The following is a 19,228-nucleotide window of genomic DNA, read 5'->3' on the forward strand; positions in this document are numbered from 1 at the left end:
CCCTCCCCTCAAAAGGGAAGTGCAGAGTGCTTGGTGAAAGAGGGAAGTCACAGTACAAAAATACAATAAATCAAGCGTGCCTGTCAGTGAGAGACCTAAGCTGACAAGTGAGTGCAGTGAGTATCCAACAGCCCCTCTTCGCTTGGAGCGGCCTTGCCTCTGTTTTGACTCTGGTAAGACGTCTGTCTGTTTGACAGACTTGACGAAACGTTTTCTTAGATGGCAGTGTACTCTGGAATCAGAGTCCATGGAGCCTCCTTTGATTTGAAAGCTTCTGGTTTTCCCTCCTAGTTCCCGTTTCCCTTCCTGTAATATGGAAACTGATACTTACTGAAAGCCAGAGGCTTCATCCTTTCTTTCGTAATGGCATGTGTAAGCCCCCATGTATTGTTTCCTTGTGAGATCACAGCTGCAAGGCTGCCTTATGAATGGGGCGCCACCACACCAATGTGTGGTATTGTTATTAAGGAAGGGGATGCTTATGAAATTTTGAATCTTCCTTAGACTAAATACATTAATCCATGTCTAAGTTCTTTGGGTTTGGTCTCCTGCCCTCTTTCTACACATTTTATTCCCCTACAAATACAGTTTTTATATCTCCAATTTGACTTAAAGCAAATAGAGTATAAAATAAAGCACGTCTGCTATAGTTATCAACCCCAGAAAAGCTTACAAGTTGTAGACAGCTCTAGTCTGGCTTGCTTTGAGCTGGACTACTGGAAAACCACAGAGAGAGGAAAATTCTGTAGTTTGTCTAAGAACGCTTTACCTTTCATTTTAGGTACAATTAAATGCCTCAAATTTGAAAACACTATATATATAGACTTTAAAGTCTGGTATTTGCTGCATTCTTTAAATGTGTATTGATTGCTTTTCAACTGGTTCAAATTTAAAACTCAGGGATTCTGCTCTGTGCCAAGAGATTAGTCAGACATTCTTTTGTGTGAATGTAATGTTCACAATATTTATCAGTAAAAAGCATGAATCTGAAGAAAAGGCTTGGCTGTCACAGAGCCGTTACATCAGCCCCTCTCCGATGGCCTGGGGGAGCCAAGGCGACCCCCACCCACCGCCTGTGCTGCAGCCTGTCTCCTTTAAATGGACCTGGAAACTGCATCCTGCTAAGTATCCCATCTAACCCATTTCAAGTTCTGTGCGTAAATCAGAGTCCCCCTTGGAGGCTTTGTTGAGCCAAGAACTTGAGCTTCCAAAGGGGTCACCTTTAAAAAATAATAAAATAAAATAGAAAAAAAAAAAAAAAGCAAAACTCTGACCTCTGAAAGATTTCAAAGACGAATCAGATTACATGGAAAAGTGGCTGCCAGTCTCCGGAGAAAACAGAGGATGCGAAGCGAAGACATCCAGGAAGTGTGCAGCTCGCCCCCTCCTCCTGCGTGTGACCCATATCAGAAATGCAGGGCTCCTCCTTGGCCCTTGTGGCCACTAAGTGAAACAAAGTAACGAGTGAGACATTTGTAGTCTTTCTTTCGCAGAAGGAGATAGGAAGAGGTTGTATAGCGGGAAGTGTCTGTTTCACTGTTAGACTACGTAGTTGCTTAGACATATATGATAAAACCTCAGGAAATAGAAGGACTAATTCAAAAAGGTGTTCCGTTTAATTGTGTTTCCTCCTGAGTGACAGCACTTTAAGTTCTTGCTGTTGAGAATCTTTCTATTTATGCCTTTAATCTCCTTGCTCCAGCAAGAACATCTCAGTGTGGTGGTGGCTGCTCCTCTTGGCAGGGAGATCCTACGGAGAGGACGGGGTATTTTGCCAAGTGTGCAGAAAATGGCCCGGACATGATATTTTTCATCAGCTCTTGCTTTCAGTTTTTTTCATTTTCAGTTATTCCTTTTCCTAAAAACTGAGTACTAAAAGGAAAAAATGCTCAACTTAGCATCAAATGGAAGTCTGATTGTTGAGGGGGCTACCTAGGTGGAGTCACTGTGAACTGCTTTTTTCTATAGTTGATTTATTGGGCCCAGATTTTCATAGCTGCCTATTTTAAGCCTGTTTCATCTGCTTGATTTAACTGAGCCCATCCAGCTGCTAAGATAGTCACCAAAAATACGTTCCACCCACTAGTGCACTGCAAATTTGTAATAACCAGATAGTAATGGAGGAAAGATCTGGATTGTAGTATTTACTAATATTCATGGCATAAATACTCCTACCATGGGTGATGCCAAGCTGTGAACATGACACCGCTGAACGTGGAGTTGGGTAGAGATCCCCAGCAGCTGCCACCGCCTCCAGCACACCTGGCCCCCCTGCAGTGGTCAGCCAGGAATGCCCTTAAGGGCCAAGCGCTGAAGATCTGTGACCTCCTGAACCCTGACTCGAGTCGGCACGTGTAGGCACTAGTTTCCGTAGCTTTCTCACCATCCCAGTGCTCTCCCCTGGAATGCAAACTGAACCAGAAAAGGAAGCCTGGGGAGCTTCTGCCTAAGGTCTTAAATGAAGAATGAATATTTCTCTAACTAACAGCAGCCAGTTGGAGGGGGTGTAGCTAACTTAGAATGAGTGAAAGAACAACCATAAAGTCAAACCTCAGATTACAGTTCATCCATCAGCTTTGGAAAAAAACAAAAAACAAAAAATATTGCTTACATTAAAAAACTTTTGGCTGGGCGGGGTGGCTCATGCCTGTAATCTCAGCACTTTGGGAGGCCGAGGCGGGCGAATCATCAGGTCAGGAGATCGAGACCATCCTGGCTAACATGGTGAAATCCCATCTCTACTAAAAATACAAAAAATTAGCCGGGCGTGGTGATAGGCACCTGTAGTCCCAGCTCCTCGGGAACCTGAGTCAGGAGAATGGCGTGAACCCGGGAGGTGGAGCTTGCAATGAGAGATCACGCCAGTGCTCTCCAGCCTGGGCAACAGAGCAAGACTGTGTCTCAAAAAAAAAAAGAAATAAAGAAAAACAAAACAAAACAAAAAAAACCTTTCACTTTTTGTATAAACCCTTTCATTCTGACATTTATCTCCTCCCTCTTTATTTTCTTCATGGAATGTGTGTACATGCAGCCTGATTATTTTTATTATCTGTCCCTCAGTATGCCACAAGATCCATGATCACTGCTGTATCCCACTCTCCCATTAGATATGAGGGATCAATCAACATTTATGGAATAAATTGAATGAGTGAATAACCTGAATTGAATAATTGAATAACCTGTCTCCTGGATGTTATCAAATTAGGGGGTCTGTTTTATTTCCAGCATTTTAACCCAAAGGTAATACCTGACATTTAAGAGCAAAGCTAATTTAAATAATGACAGAACTAATCATGTAGAAATACGCAGTGTATTCAAAATCTTGAAATGTGTGAAGATTTTTCTATATACGTTTAACAGTATATCTAATATTATATATCATGGCATATTTTTTATCAATTGTATTAAAAATGAAGAACCATTAACCACTGGTCCCTCCATGTAATAAATAAACATTCAGGTCTTTCGTCTGAACTTTGTATTTGACGTATGTTCAGGGAAAACAAAAAATAAGCTGCTATTGTAAGTTTAAAGCAAATGTGCTTCTTAAGTTTTTATTTTTCATAAAATTTTTAACTATCAATGTGTCTACGGCATTTCTTTATTTAATTTTGACAAGTGAACATTACTATTTGGCACACACTTCTGGCAAGGTGGAGTTTGTAGTTAGTGTAAAGAAAGCCACAAGCCATACAAAGTGATTGTAATGCCTTATAAGATGCCCCAAGGAATATAAAAGAAAAAATCCTCCGCCTATGGAAACGGAGAATGCTCCATTGAAATGTTTGCCAGTATTATATAAATCATGGCAAATAAGAAAAATGAAATTACCCTATTTTGCTCTTATTTCTCTCAAAAGAGAAATTTTTATTGGGCAAAAATGCAGTTGTTTCTTAAGACACCTTGTTGGTCAACTTTGCATGTGCTAATTTTCCCAGTCCTCTTGTGTCCTTAGCACATGTGTGGGGCCACAACATAGGACCTCTTTTAACTTCTGCACAAATGACAGAATTCCCGACATTGCATTTATGTTCTCATGTGTATTTTTAAGGGACAGCCTCATAAACACCACCGATCTGAATATTTTTATAAGCTTGGTAAGCTCTTTATGAAGGATTTAAGTTCAAATGAATGACTTACTTATGGATTTGACCTTAATACACATTCTATGCCTTTTCCCTAAGATAATTTTAGGGGAGTTTTGGCAAACAGACACTTAAAGCAAAAGTAGATAATACAACATGGATAAACTGAAACAACCGCAAAACATAATGGTGTGCCAAATTAAAAAGAGAAGCAACACTAAAGCATATTTATGTTCGTTTTAACTCATACCTTTGCTTCAGAGTGTGTGTGTTGCAAGGGTTGGATGTGTGTGTTGGGATGGAGTGGAGAGCAGGGATTGGGCTGTGGTGGCTTTGGACCATAGGTGCCCTCAGACTCCTGAGCCAAGCCTGCCTGCCAGCATTGTTCACTGGCTGAGAACCTTCAGTTAGTGGTGGCTACCATTTATCTACCACCTACTTTGTGCCAGAGACTGCTCAGATGCTTTGATTACATATCCTCATTGCGGTTCTGGGAAGACTGTGTTGACCTTCATTTTAGAGATGCCTTGACTGACTCATAGACCTACACCACGTGTCCCAATGTGATATCTGACCCATGGCAGGGAGGGAAGTGGGGATTCAAGGCCAAATTAATTTTGCTGCAAGAGTTGAATCGTTGCCATCTGCCCTGCTGAAATTGCAGGCACCGGTACTTCATTTATGGTTTTGAGAGAAAACTGACAGAGGGAGATGAGCATCATGGGTGCAATTTACTCAAAGTATGTGCAATAGCAAGCTACTCTGAGGAGAGAAAGCTGAGTGTCATTGAAGCTACTGAATCATTTTATATTTGAGGCCTAGAAAATAAGTACACATGAAGCAAATGTTAACTTACAAAGATGTTGTGGCGTTTAAGGGTCAAGACTGCCAGGCTGCCCTTAGGGAGACTCTCTAACGTGGCTTCTGGCTCAGACACAGGTCTTTCCTCTGCTTACACTGGACCACAGTAGATCCACCTTTGTTTGTTCCTGAAAGCACATCCCTGAAGGTGCTTCCAAGTTATAAGACTTGGAATTATAACAATTCTCACTTTCTAGTGATTTGTCACTTAGGAAGTAATTTGCCTGGAGATTTTTATCTGATTACATTTTTATCTCATCATATCATGAAGTTCATATAAGAATGAATAGGATGAAATCTTATGCAAGCGTCTTAGAATTTCACATACACCAGAGAACTGATCCATTATAGAAGCAGAGTGTAGTAACAGTCTGAAGTCAAGTTTAAGCAGTTTTCTGGGCAAATGTAATGTTATGAGACGGTGCAGGAAACTCCTATTCATCTAGCTTTCAAATCACTCAAATTATGGTTACTGGAATTGTCTTCTGTAGTCCACTTTTATGAGAAAGAAACAGAAGACAAATAAGCAAATGTGTATTAGAGGTTTATTTTTAAAGTAGCTTTCAGGGCATATCATGGAGCCCATTCAAAGGCAGCTCAGAATTTCAGACTTATACAATAAAGGTCTATTCTTCATAATGAAGAACATGGCCATATGCTTAAGTATCTTCTAAATTGTCTAAAACAGATGGCTTTATTTTGTGTAGTTTTGGTGTTCTGTGTGTTATAGTTCTTTGAAAAGTAAAATCTGTGTATGGATTTTGTAATAACTGCATTTACGCAAATACGCAGTCAGCCAGCTTGCCCCTCCATGCACTCACAGCTTATGAGTCCTGCCTGAACCCCCCGCCTGTCTGCCCATCGCCTGCTGCACATCTGGTCCCGGGACAGTCGTCTTCTCTGTTTCCTCTGCTCTCAGACTCCTCTGTCTGTTCATGCCATGTTCCTCTACCTGTGCTAAGGGTCTTCTCCTCACTCAGCTACTAAGAAATCTTGGAATGTCCTTCCCTCTGTGTTGTCAACCTCTACTCAGCCCCTGGTTCCTACCCTTTAGTTTATAAGGACTCCCGTGGGTCTTGTGCTAAAGAGCCACCTTGTCCTTTGGCCTCACCTCATCTTCCAGTTTGTCTGGCTCATCTCCCACCTGCATTCTCATCCCTTTCCATTTCTGTTTCTTCTGGCCTTTTAAAAGAGAGTCTGTCCTCATTGTCTCCCCCTCTCTACCTTCCATTTAGTTCACAACTCACTACTCCATCACACTTATCTTTTCCACAGTTCCACTGAAACTTTGTGGATACACATCACCAATCTTCTCCAAAAGGCCTATGATGAATGATCACCTCTAATCAAAGCTGGCCTCTCCTAGATTTGACTCGCTCGCTCTTAAAACTCCTCCATGCACATTGTTTGTTTGTTTTTGAGATGGAGTTTTGCTCTTGTTGCCCAGGCTGGAGTCCAATGGCAGGATCTTGACTCACTGCAACCTCTGCTTCCCAGGTTCAAGCGATTCTCCTGCCTTGACCTCCCCAACAGCTAGGATTACAGGCACCCGCCACCATGCCTGGCTAATTTTTGTATTTTTAGTAGAGACAGCGTTTCACCACGTTGGCCAGGCTGGTCTCAAACTCCTGACCTCAGGTGCTCTGCCTGCCTCAGCCTCCCAGACCGCTGGGATTTCAGGCGTGAGCCACCGTGCCTGGCCTGCACATTCTTATACCTCCTTTTGTTGTCTTAAGTAGTTCCTCTTTCTTGATCTGCTCTTTAAATATTGCTAATTTCCCCCGGATTCTATGATTAGCCATCTTGTGTCTCTAAATACTCTTACGGACGTAGCAGAAAACGAACACAAAGTTTGAAGTCATGGAAACCTGGGTATGGATGAGTTGTAACAGCATGTTCACTGTATTTTCAACAAAATTGCATGAAGGCTGTGTGTCTGAGCTTTCTCATCACATTTTATCAAAAATCTAATTTTAATGTCACATACTACCCACCATATTTAAATAGCATATATAAACATTTTATAATTACTGCATATTTAGGCTATTTCCGGTGTTCATGTTGGATAATTGCCAGGAATTTTCAGTCCCTAACTCTTCTGATAACTTTCTACTGACGAGTGCTGTGTCTCCTAAAAGCCGCTGGGCTGTGGGGGTTGGCTTCCTACTTTCTTTCTGTGATTCCCAACACGCACGCTACGCACACACTCTCTTACTGCCCAATTGCCCCTTTGTTTCTGAGAGTGGGACGAGATGTAGAAAGATCTGATAGAAGTCAGGGGAAGGTGGCGTGATTATGATGATGGTAAGAGCAAGAGTCTGGCTTTCTCAAGGAGGCTTCTATTCAGGAAGGACACAGTTGCCCAGTTTCTATTTAGTGCAAATCTTGTGTTTCTGAATTAGGGGAACACTGTGGGAAAAGAATGAAACATACTTGTATCTTCTTTAAGGCTGGCGTGTTTGCTTGGTTTCCATGGGAGACATACGCATACAACACTACAATTTGAGTTTTGCAATTCAGTTAAATTGACCTACTAGTGAAAATTCCTTTACGATTCTATTTTTAAGGTTCTTAAAGGGATTTTTACTAGTAGCTCAACGTACTCTGTGTGTGTGTGTCTACTTTCCAGTGTGTCTATAGCTACTTTGTGGGAAGTTGGTAGAGGAAGCATTATAGACTGTGAATCAGAACCAATCTTAAACCAGAAATCTTGTAGTCAAGAATTATCTTGGAAAATTCATTATTTGATGATGGAGTTAATGATTTAGGATTCATGTTTCATTTGAGAGTAATATGAGAGCAAGTTTTGGAAAGAAACCATGTTGAGGTGCTGCAGCGCCCTCCATGCATCGATGAGAGTGTTGAAGCCTGCGTGTTTGTGAGCAGACCTGCCCTAGTCTCTACAAAGAGTGAGTACGTGTGGCAAGGTCTTTTCAGCCTGACTGGCCAACCCAAAATGAGGGCATAACACGTGTTGAGCTCACTCAGTACCTTCTTGAGTTGAGATATTTGGATTTTAAAAAATTCCTAAGGGACAAAAAACCTAATGTAATATTTGTTTGCACTTACTGGGACAACAAAAGAAAATTGAAACATTCAAAAGCAAAAATGGTAGAAATTAATAATGATAAACATTCATCAGTTCTATTCTGAGAAGTTAATATAAGAAATTTTGAACCTCAAGGGCAAACGTATTAGCTGCAGATATGTCGTATTTGGGATTAAAAGATTAAAGATAGACATCTACTACACAGACAATGGGGACAAAGAGACAATTCACACAACATACACAAAAATGTTAAAATTGCTGACAAACCTAAGAAAATTTATTTTATTACTAATTATAAAAATGTGAGTTAAAATAAAATGTTTTGTAAAAGATAAAAAAGATTTATAAAAAACTCAATTCAGTGAAAAAAAAATTCAATTAAGCACATATATTTGAATAAATTTGAGGGTTAGAATTTTCATAGTGTTAATCAAAATTTTACATATATGTATAATTACACTCCTATGAATTTGCCCTAAAGGAATAACTGAATGAATGTTAAAAGATGAAGGTAAAGTTGCTCATTGCATTGTTATGTATAATAGCGAAAATGTAGATATAAATTTACACGTTAATCAGAAATTAAATTTTGTTAATTTATGGAACACTATATAAGCAGTAAAGTGATTACATGGCTATATTTACAGACACTGAGTTAATTATATATTAATATGTAATTAAAGCAGGATTTAAAATAGACTGGTCGTATTTTATATGTGCTGGTCTTTGTGGGGGTGTCTATGCAAAAATAAAAGATTTTTAGTATTTTCCTGTTTTGTAAATCATTATGTTATTTTACAAATAAGGAAAAATATAAAGCTATTTATTTTGTAAAGCACACTATTAAACATATGTTGATAGTGAGACTGATGAATTCTGACTTTTGTCTTTTATGAAGAGATCACCCAGTCATCATAAGATGGTAAAATATTAAGACATTATGAAAACTGACAAAGGATACATGGGATTAAAAGCAAAATATAAACAACAGCAATTGTCATGTACTTAAGGTTGTGCCATATAGATATTTATGATCATATCAGGGGAAAATAGACATTGCGAGAGTATTAGATAGATGTGAAAATGATATTTTAAAAAATAATATGTCATTAAATATGAAAACTATTAATTAAGGGATGATAAATAATCTTTAGTCTTACTTCTATCCCTACAATTACTTTTAATCTATCAATGATAAATCTCATGTGGGAAATAGGACTTGGAAAATTTTACAGGTCTCACCATTTAACCTAAAAGGCTGAAATTACTCATTTGCTGAGAAAATTGTGTTCCTCGGGTACATATCATCCATTAGAGCAGTCATTTCTGGGGTTAAGCAGATTTCAGCTAAATTTCAACAGAAGAGCATCTTAATTCTGGCTAAGTAAAATGTCACTATTGGTTAATTGAGAAGAAAAATCTATTTTTCTCTTAGAATTTCACATAATGTTCAATGTTCAATGCATGGCAAAAACTCTTGGCTCCTTTGATTAGATATGAAAATCTTTTCCTCTTAAGAGTTAAAAGTAATGTAAATGAAGCTTCTGGCAGAAAAGTTATGAGTGATACAATTTCCTGATGTTTTAGTTTCATCACCAGTTTCCGTGCCAGGCCATATGTTCAGCTGCCTGGCAGCCCCTACAGTATGTGAAAATATTTCCCTTTTTATAGGAATATGCTGGCAAAAAACCACCACTTCCATGAATTATTAATCCTTTTCTGCTGATTATTTTGAAAAAGCAGAGGGGCAGGTCCACGTTCAGGTGGCTCTCAGTGGCTCAGACATGCTTCACGAAGAACTGTTGAGTTGGATGAAAACTGTACCTCCTTTGACCACCAGTTTTACCACCACATTAGGTAACCTAGAGGGAAAACGAAGTTACTTTTTTCTGTAGTAAAAACTGAGCAATGAATCCGTTGAAAGAATGATTGGTAAAAGTAATCAATGAAGACACATGATGAGCAAGTGAATGATGAATTGACAATATGAAGACAGAGATGTCTGCTTTTCCAGTGATGACGTTCATGAAAATGTAAAACTGCAAAATGAAAGGAGCCCATTAAAAGCCCTTTTGTGTTCTATTAAGGGAAGAGAAAGACCAAAGAGTAACTTGTCTAAGGAAGTAAAGATGACCAAAGGCAGAGCTGTTATGGAATTCAGATGTCTGATTTCAAGTAACGAGCAAAGCCCTGTGGTTTTAAACCACTATTACAGAAAAATTAGAGGAAATAAAAAATAATTGCCCTTGTTCCATCAGCTGTGGAGAGTGTATTGGTGAATGTGTATTCACTTTTGTCTATGTGTATTTGTACAGAATGAACTCTCCCTGTGCTTGCGGAGTGTTAAGCAGAATTAACACAGGAGAATTCTCAGGGCCTGGATGGAAGGTCGTGTGCAAGGAGGTTTGATGACAGAACTTCTATAGACATTCACAGGCTTCTAGAATTCATCATCAGACACTAAAGCTTTGTGGAATAAAAAAAGTGGTTTTTTTATTATTATTATTATAACCAGATGGCAGGAGGCGGGAGACACCTGATAGGGAGGAGAATAAAAACAGGAATATGGAGAAGGAAGGGAAGACTAGAACACAGTCCCCAAGACAATCCAATCCAATGAGTAAATAAGAACATTGGCCCTGGGGTTCCTAATCTCTAACCCTTGGTTTCCTCACCTGAAAAGGGGATGTAATAATAGTACTAATTTCACAGAGTATTTGAGAAACTTAAGTTAGCTAGTATATAGGAAGTTAGCACCTACTTGGTAAGGGATTAATAAGTGTCAACTGTTTATTGCTGTGTTAATTTGGGGGAAATGCCACTCTTGATTTAAAATAGGACTAAAGATGGCTGGAAATTGTTAAACATGCTTTCCTTACCACCTAAAATTTGGGTGCTCAAGGAGCTGTTCTTATTTTCATTGTTTATATTGAGTGCTCTTTGAGATACAGGTATCACAGCCCCGACTTAAAATGAGAATAGGTGACACAGGTTATTTTTTCTTGCCTGTAACTGGGAGGTGAGGGAAGGCGAGGGCGTCCTGCTGGAGGGCACGGAGGCAGATGGGGACGCCACGAGGAGTCACCCTCCTCTCTCCATCCCTGCTCCCCTCTGCACACACGACCCTTTCTTCCCTCTTACACACGGGCCGTTGCATGTAGCAGCAAACTTGGTCATGAGTGCGCCTGGCTTTCCGGCAGCTGAGGAGAGAGAGCTTCCTACCAGATAGGTGGAGAAACTGGCAGAGGTTCCATCTTGATGCTAATCGTGGTGCAGCAACGTTGTCAGAGAGGAGGGAAGATGGAAGCCACAGAGGTTGATAGATAGGGTGGAAGGGGGAGGGCGAAAGGAGAATGGACAGGCAGAGCTGGGTTCATTTATAAAGGAGCAATGGCTGGTTTACTTACTGAGGAGGAAACATGCTATCTGGAAGGCGCTTAAAGGCTGGTTTGTCACCCTGGACACACGTGGTAGACACTGGGACTTGCTCTGCGGCTGAATGTGCCATTTAGTCCAAGGTTTGTTCACTGTCTCTGGACTCTGCCTTCCTCCACTCTGCGTTTCAATTCTGTTGACTGGACACTGGATCTACAAAGGACAGTTTTTGAAAGTGAAGAATCCCAATTCAGTATTTCTAACGACTTCATCTAAGATTTGAAAGGAAAAAGTCCCTTCCAGGTACTTCAGTTGGCACTCCGTATCTGTGGGTTCTGCACCCACACATTCAACTGACCTCTGATCAAAATTATTTGAAAAAGCATAGTTGAAAAAATGCAACAATAAAAACAATAGAAATGTAAAAACAGTACAATATAACAACTATTTACATAGCATATATATTACTAGGTATAATTAATCTACAGATGAAGTATGAAGGGATGCAAAGTTATATGCAAATTCTACACTGTTTTATATCAGGGATGTGAACACTTGCAGATTTTGGGGTCCACAGGGGTCCTGGAATTAATTCCCTGTGATACTGAGAGATGACTGGGCATCCATTCTCCATGCTGTATATTTTCCTTTTAATTATTGTTGCTGTTTCGGTTTTCCTGAAAAAATATAACATGTTTTCAACTTCTCTATATTATAAATCTCATTTTCAAAGTGTTGAATCAAGGAAGTCTGCCAGCTGCTTTTGTTTTCTCTCCTTCTTTCCCCGTGTCGGACTGCTCTGGCGAAAGTGAATATTACCTTACCATGTGAAGTATGGTTAATGGCTTTAAAAGAATTCCCCAGCAACTGAATAATGGGCTGCCAGAAATATTCTTGGTGCCAAAGGATCTGGACATGTCTGTTCCATTTATTGTGTGTTTCTTGTTTCATCATGACTAAGTGTTCACAAAAGACATAAAAATCCAAACCTCTAGGGTATGTGGAGTTTGAGGGCAGAAACCATATTTTAATATATCTAATCTCATACCTAGCATGTTAAGATGGTTAGGAAAATATCAATAGCAAAAAAATGATGAGCTTGTGGTGTGTCAGATACTAAAATTATTAATTAAGTTGATGTCTGATGAATAGAAAGAAAGCATTCTGCCACTGCTGTTGTGCCTGGTTGGGTGGCCTGATGTTTATTCTCAGGAGTACAGTGGCTTGCACCGAAACCTTTTGACTTGTCCTGCCTGTTTGAATATGGTTACATTTCTCAGAAATAGGAAGGTGGGGCTTATTTTTAAATTAAAATTCCCTGTTAAAAAAGCCTGACAATGTGGTATAGCAAAATCATTTAAATTAAATTTAGCTAGGCTGGGCGTGGTGGCTCAAGCCTGTAATCCCAGCACTTTGCGAGGCCAAGACGGGCAGATCATGAGGTCACAAGATCACGAGGACCTGATCACAGGTCAAGACCATCCTGGCTAACATGGTGAAACCCCGTCTCTACTAAAAAATACAAAAAACTAGCCGGGCGAGGTGGCGGGCGCCTGTAGTCCCAGCTACTCGGGAGGCTGAGGCAGGAGAATGGCGTAAACCCGGGAGGCGGAGCTTGCAGTGAGCTGAGAACCGGTCACTGCACTCCAGCCTGGGCAACAGAGCAAGACTCTGTCTCAAAAAAAAAAAAATTAAATTTACCTGAATAATAAATTGAACCTATTAAGAAAAAAATTGAACCTACTAAAAAAAAAAAATAGGAATAATACTGAAAATATCTGAGAAAACAATGGAAATGCAGAAAAATGTAAAAGGTGCTTTGTTTCTTCCATGAAGCAAGAGAAGTCAAGACGAGCAGCCTCTCAACCTCCTCACCGTCCGATCCTTCCCTCGCTGCGGGGACCTTCCACACTTGGCCTTCGCTTGGCCATCTGGTTCTCACTTTGGTAGGAGACTCATCTCTCCCACCTCGTAGTCCAGGCAGGTAGTTGCCATTGGCCTTGAACACATTGTGGCTTCCACGGGTTATGTATTCTCTGCCAGTCTCTTAATTGCTAGGATTTCAGGGGCAGAATAATTGTCTGAGAATTACACATCGTACACATGTATCAAAATATCACACCGTTCCCATAAATATGTGCAATTATTATGTGTCAATTAAAAAAACAATATTTTTTAAAAGAATTCCTGAGAAAGGGATTCTTAATTGTTTTGCATGTGACTCACAGGACTCACGTGGGACCCACTCGCCTGGGCCGGGGACCAGGAGAAATTCCTGGACTGGTTATAGCTGAAAGTCTGTGTTGTTTTTTTTACTCCTACTCAGCAAAACATACTGGAAGTCAGCCGGAGAAGAGTGACTTCATCTAAGACTATAAGCCTCAATCTGATTTAAATTGTGTGTGCGTATCTAATCCACATCTGAAATTTAGTCCTGTATTATTTATGAAAATTATTTAAAACACTCCATTATGACCAACTAGTATGAACCCAGGTCCTCTGGCCAAAGCCCATGATCATGGTCTCCTGGGACTAGTTCAGTCCTTAGAGAAAGCCAGAGAATGGGCCCTGGGGCCTCCTGCTCCTCTTGAGGAAGCCTAATGTCTAGGAGACACTGAGTGGCCCTCCGAAGATGAAGGCTTTGAGGCAGAGTTCTCAAGAAATAAACCTAAGCTCCGTACGAGTTTATTTTGACTTTAGGAAAAGAAGCCAGGTAGCTTTTCAGCTGCCTTTTAGCTGGGAACTCACTGCTGAACCCACCATTTCCTGTTTACAGAAGTAACTCTAACAGAAAGGCAGAAATTATCATTAACTATCTGCTGTGATTATCAAGCAGCTAGGGCACAACACAATTTATGAATTTAGGGCTCAGTGGGTATTTACCTGCAATAGTTACTGAAGTCAAAATATGTTTATTATTGACTAAGCATCAGGAAAATGTAAAAAAATGCTACGGGTTAGCACAAATCCTTAATTTTGGTAAATGTAGAATTTTTATTAAAACAGTTTTTCCTAAAAATGAGCACTTTTCCTTATATCATGTACTCAGAAAATTATTATATGCTTGTGACGTAGGGAAGAATTATTACATAGAAAAATTGTATAATGTCTTTTTTATGCCCAGCTGTCCTTCTCTTATGGATTTGGATATACTGTTCTTTATTTGTATCAGTTGAAATAGCGTTTTTGTGTTCTTCTGATTTAACATGTTTAGCTTAAAAAAAAAAAAAAAAGAAAATGTGAATTCTGTGCTTCAACACTGGTGAGATAAAGGCATGGTGGGTGATGTGTTGGAACTTCACAGTGTGCCCTGGCTTTCCAGATTGCTCCACACAATTGCAAGTTGAATTTTAGAATGTACAGCTGTGTAATTATGTTGAACAGGAGAGTTCCACCATGTTTTTCTGAGCAGGACACGCTTAGATTTTTAGAGAATTGTTGGAGTGGCCTAATGCTTTACCAGAGAGGTTAGCATAGAGAGTTCTGTCACAAGCAGATTTTATTGTTTTGTTTTTTCAAGATGGAGTTTTGCTCGTCGCCCAGGCTGGAGTGTAATGGCACGATCTTGACTCACTGCAAACTCTGCCTCCAGGTTCAAGCGATTCTCCTGCCTCCGTCTCCCGAGTAGCTGGGATTACAGGCGCCCACGACCATGCCCGGCTAATTTTTGTATTTTTAGTCGAGACAGGGTTTTGCCATGTTGGCCAGGCTGGTCTCGAACTCCTGACCTCAGGTGATCTGCCTGTGTCGGCCTCCCAGAGTGCTGGGGTTACAGACGTTAGCCATTGCGGCCGGCCACATTGCAGGTTATATGCACTTAAATCCCTATGTGGACTCAACTTCTGTAAATGCAGACTTTTTATTAAATTTTCTGTACTCTACAAAGGCCATCTGGGACTGGAGGTGGGGAGTAATGCATTTGAAGAAAAACCAGTCATCCTACCTAAACATAAAACCAAATATCTAGCGTGTGTGGAAAAGCCAGACAAAACTATCTGAGTCCTTGATGTGCACTGATTATCTTTCTCCCTTCCATTACAGGCTCAACATGGGAAAAGACATTCCGGCAGATCGGCTTTGAAAGGTAAGCAAGGGTTAGCATGTCTCCATTTTAGTTACTCTTGTCCCAATTTCTTCTAGTAATTTATTGATTATAAATCAATAGTCCTGTCACCACCCTTTGGTAACTGTATGACGTTGATCAAGTCATCATTTTGCCCCTCCGAGCCTCAGTGTCTTTGTAGAGCATTACTTTATAAAGCCTTGCTTCACACAGAGTGGAAATAAAGATGGAATGGCGCAGTGGATGGGAAAGCGCCTCTTGAACTGTAAAACAGTACACAAGGTAAGTTACGGAATTAGAGAATCCCAGGAAATGGTTGATTCTCCCCTACCTTCATCATCTCATATGTCATAATCAATCCTACAGTTTTAGAACAGAAAAGTTTATATTTGTGTTGATGTCTTCCCAATTATTAAAATTGTTAGATCTTTTTAGCCTTAAGTGAAAGTCTAAGATGATATTTTTCTTAGCTAAAAGTATCTCTACACCAGCATCTCCCCAAAAGAAATGAAAATAGACTCATTATCACATCAGTCAATGCAGTTTCTTTTCTTTTCTTTTTCTTTTTTTCTTTTTTTAAAATTTTTTTGAGACAGGATCTTTCTCTGTCGCCCAGGTTGGAGTGCACTGGCATGATCTCAGCTCACTGCAACCTCTGCCTCCCGGGTTCAAGTGATTCTCTTGCCTCAGCCTCCCAAGTAGCTGGGATCTCAGGCGCCCACCACCATATCTGGCTGATTTTTGTATTTTTAGTAGAGACGGGGTTTCACTACGTTGGCCAGGCTGGTCTTGCACTCCTGACCTCAGGTGATCTGCCCACCCTGGCCTCCCAAAGTGCTGGGATTACAGGCGTGAGCCACTGTGCCCGGCTGGTCAATGCAATTTCTAAACCACCTGCCTTGGAATGAATGGCAGCATTTTGCACAGCTTTCTGCCAGTGGCATTTAGCATCTTATCTCAAACTTTCAATGGAAATATAGCTATTAAAAGAAAAAAGTCCTTTTAATTTTATTTTATTCTCACAGTAGGTTTTGACTAGTTCTTTTTATGATAGTGAAAATGTGTTTTTCTCTGTATTGATCAAGCTGACAGAGCACTTAAAGCATATAAAGGAAATAATAAAATACTCGAAAATGCATTATTTCTCCTGTAGCAATAGAGAATAGCGCATCACCAGACCCACTGTGGTAGCACTTTCTTTGCCATTTGTTACTTGATTCAAGGATGATTTATTTCTCTACCTACACTTCCAGTCACATCAGCACCATCGCTGTTTACTATCTCAGTAAGTGCTCATAATTCTTAAGGTATTGGGGGAAGTTGATTTGGGATGGTCAGATCCCACAGGCCAATTTAAAGAATGGAAAGTCTTGCACAGCTTCAGTTCCACGTGAAATCTTTTTCCAAAGCATCTTTCCCTGGATCCTTCTTTCATATTATGAAACATCTCAAACATACACAAAAATAGAGATAATAGCAGAAAAAGGTCACCTATCCACTCCCCAGCTCCAATAAGTCTTTGCCATGCTTACGTTATTTTTTTTGGCTGAAACATTTTAAAGAAGATCTCAGATACTATGTCATTTCATCCCTGCAGAGGTCAGCATGCATCTCTGAAGCAAATGGGCCACTTCTTCCAGAATCCTAGTGCCATCATCATACCTAATACAAATAAGTCGTTAGCATTATTTAATACCCAGTCAATATCTACATTTCCTGATCATCTCAAAAATGTCACTTGTATTGGTGGCACCAGCATGCTATGGAAACCCAGGCATTCCATCTCATTATCACATCTCTTAGGCTCCTTTATTTAGATCAGTGACCCCCAAGCTCCTCCAGCGTCCTTTCATTTTTCTTCACATCATTGACTTCTGAAGAAACCAGATCAGTTGTCTTACAGAATATTACTTTCTGGATTTGTCTGTTTGCAATATTGTTTGTTATTCTAATCCCCTATTTCTTGTAAATTCAGATTATTTCATGTTCAGCCTTTGGGAACATATATATGTTGACTTCTCGTGCTTTTAACACAGACCCATCATGCTACAGTTTTCGTGTTTCCTGCAGTTAGATGGGCCAAGCTCATCCCCTGTTTCTCAGCCTTTCCTCCCAGCAGCCACAGACAGTGGGTGTAGCAGTATTTCACTAAAATTTCATTTACAGCAACAGGCAGCAGGCAGGATTTGGCTGCTGTCCTTTGTTGACCTCCACTGTAGACTTTGGTCATCGCCTGGCAGATAAAAACTCCTGAAGAAATTACACAGGCTACCCCTACAGTCAGCCACGCAGCCACCCGCACAGTTCCACGTTTGCCTGGTTCCAAAGACTGAGCTTTTAACACCACACCACATGGAATTCTTGTGTATGTTTATTTTTGAGCCTATAGTTTCAGGCATTACTTTTCAGTACTTACAGTTTGGGTCCATTGAGGGTCTTTGGTGACCATTCTGGTTTTTAGATGTCTTAGCTTGTCATCCTGTGTTTTCCCGTGTCATCTCGTGTTTTCTCATTTAATGGCCGACAGTATCCTGTGCATTGCAACAAGCGCCTTAAAATATAGGACAGATAGTGATCTTTGAAGTTCTTGTATATTTACAGTTGTGAAGACTAAGTGTCAGCAGTACTGTTATATATCACTTGTCTTTTTTCTTCTCAAGTTTAACCTGTTCTTTCTCTGAACGGGAAATTCCAATTATATTTAAATACAGCTGTCTGGTTCTTTAGAGCAATCGTAAAAGCTATTGATCCTTTCATCACTAAGTCCTTCTTTGAAGTTCATCCGTCAACCTGGTTGCCAGCAGATTATTTTAAAGCGATCACATCTAAAGGAAAAGAAGTAACTGAGTCAGCTAAAGCTGCAAAGCTTTTTCTCCAAGAATAAAAAAAGCAAAGACAGTTTCTGTTGTACATTATGTAACTGAAAGGAAGACCTAGCGGACCTGCCCTGCCTACCCTCCTCGCAGTAACACTAGATGGGATAGTGGTGGACCTCCCCTGAGATGTTGTTCAGTCATCTCTCTGGAAGCTGTGGGATTATATGCATTGTCTCATGATAAATACACATCGTCACAGTTTCTGCGGCTGTACTCATGATAATATGTCATTTTCACCTTGCAAACAATCACGTTTTCCCTCTGTGGAGCTCTTAGTTTATTGTAGGACTTCATTACGGAAGTGTGTTGTAATATAGAAAAATGTTGTAATGTAGGTTGGTGTATATTCTCAGTCACCTCCCGCTCCTAGTGCTGCATTATTGATATCTACATGACAAAAGCAGACTCAAAATTTTTTTTACTATAGAAAAAAAGAATCTGTGCCTAACATATTTTGGTTTCGATCAGCTCACCTTTCTGTGCAGATTTTCTAAGCTTATGATTCTAAGTATTTCCAAATCACAGTCATTTAATAGTCTAAGATAGGGTGATGCCAGGGGTCCTGGCTTTGTAAATTCATGGACACCCTGCCTATGCTAATCATATGTAATCAGTGAGGGTGGCTTTGAAACTAACAAGCTTTAGAGCTAAAATGGCCCAAATTCTTGGTGGCTTAATACAACAAATGTTTCTTTCTCACTCCTGCAAAATCTGATGAGAACAGACGACTCTGTGGGGCAGCTCACCTCCATGGGGTGTGTCATTGGTAGGCTGCAGTCTCACGGTGCTTTCATCTCAACATGATGCTTGAGACAAATACTTCTTCTTCCTCTTCCTCTTCCTCTTCCTCTTCCTCTTCCTCTTCCTCTTCCTCTTCTTCTTCTTCTTCTTCTTCTTCTTCTTCTTCTTCTTCTTCTTC

The 19,228-nt window shown here is 40.1% G+C and overlaps 1 protein-coding gene across 2 annotated transcripts in view; it reads left to right on the top strand.

Annotated features, from left to right (window-relative positions):
• The window catches only part of PIEZO2 (piezo type mechanosensitive ion channel component 2), a 460,236-nt gene that overhangs the window by 207,903 nt on the left and 233,105 nt on the right, over window positions 1-19,228 (top strand). For both annotated transcript variants that reach the window (XM_023228479.2, XM_026456028.1), the window contains exon 4: window positions 15,412-15,454. In XM_023228479.2, the coding sequence (XP_023084247.1) occupies window positions 15,412-15,454 (43 nt within the window). The remainder of the gene's footprint in view (window positions 1-15,411; window positions 15,455-19,228) is intronic.

This window comes from Piliocolobus tephrosceles, chromosome 18 (genome assembly GCF_002776525.5).
Source record: "Piliocolobus tephrosceles isolate RC106 chromosome 18, ASM277652v3, whole genome shotgun sequence".
NCBI lineage: Eukaryota > Metazoa > Chordata > Mammalia > Primates > Cercopithecidae > Piliocolobus > Piliocolobus tephrosceles.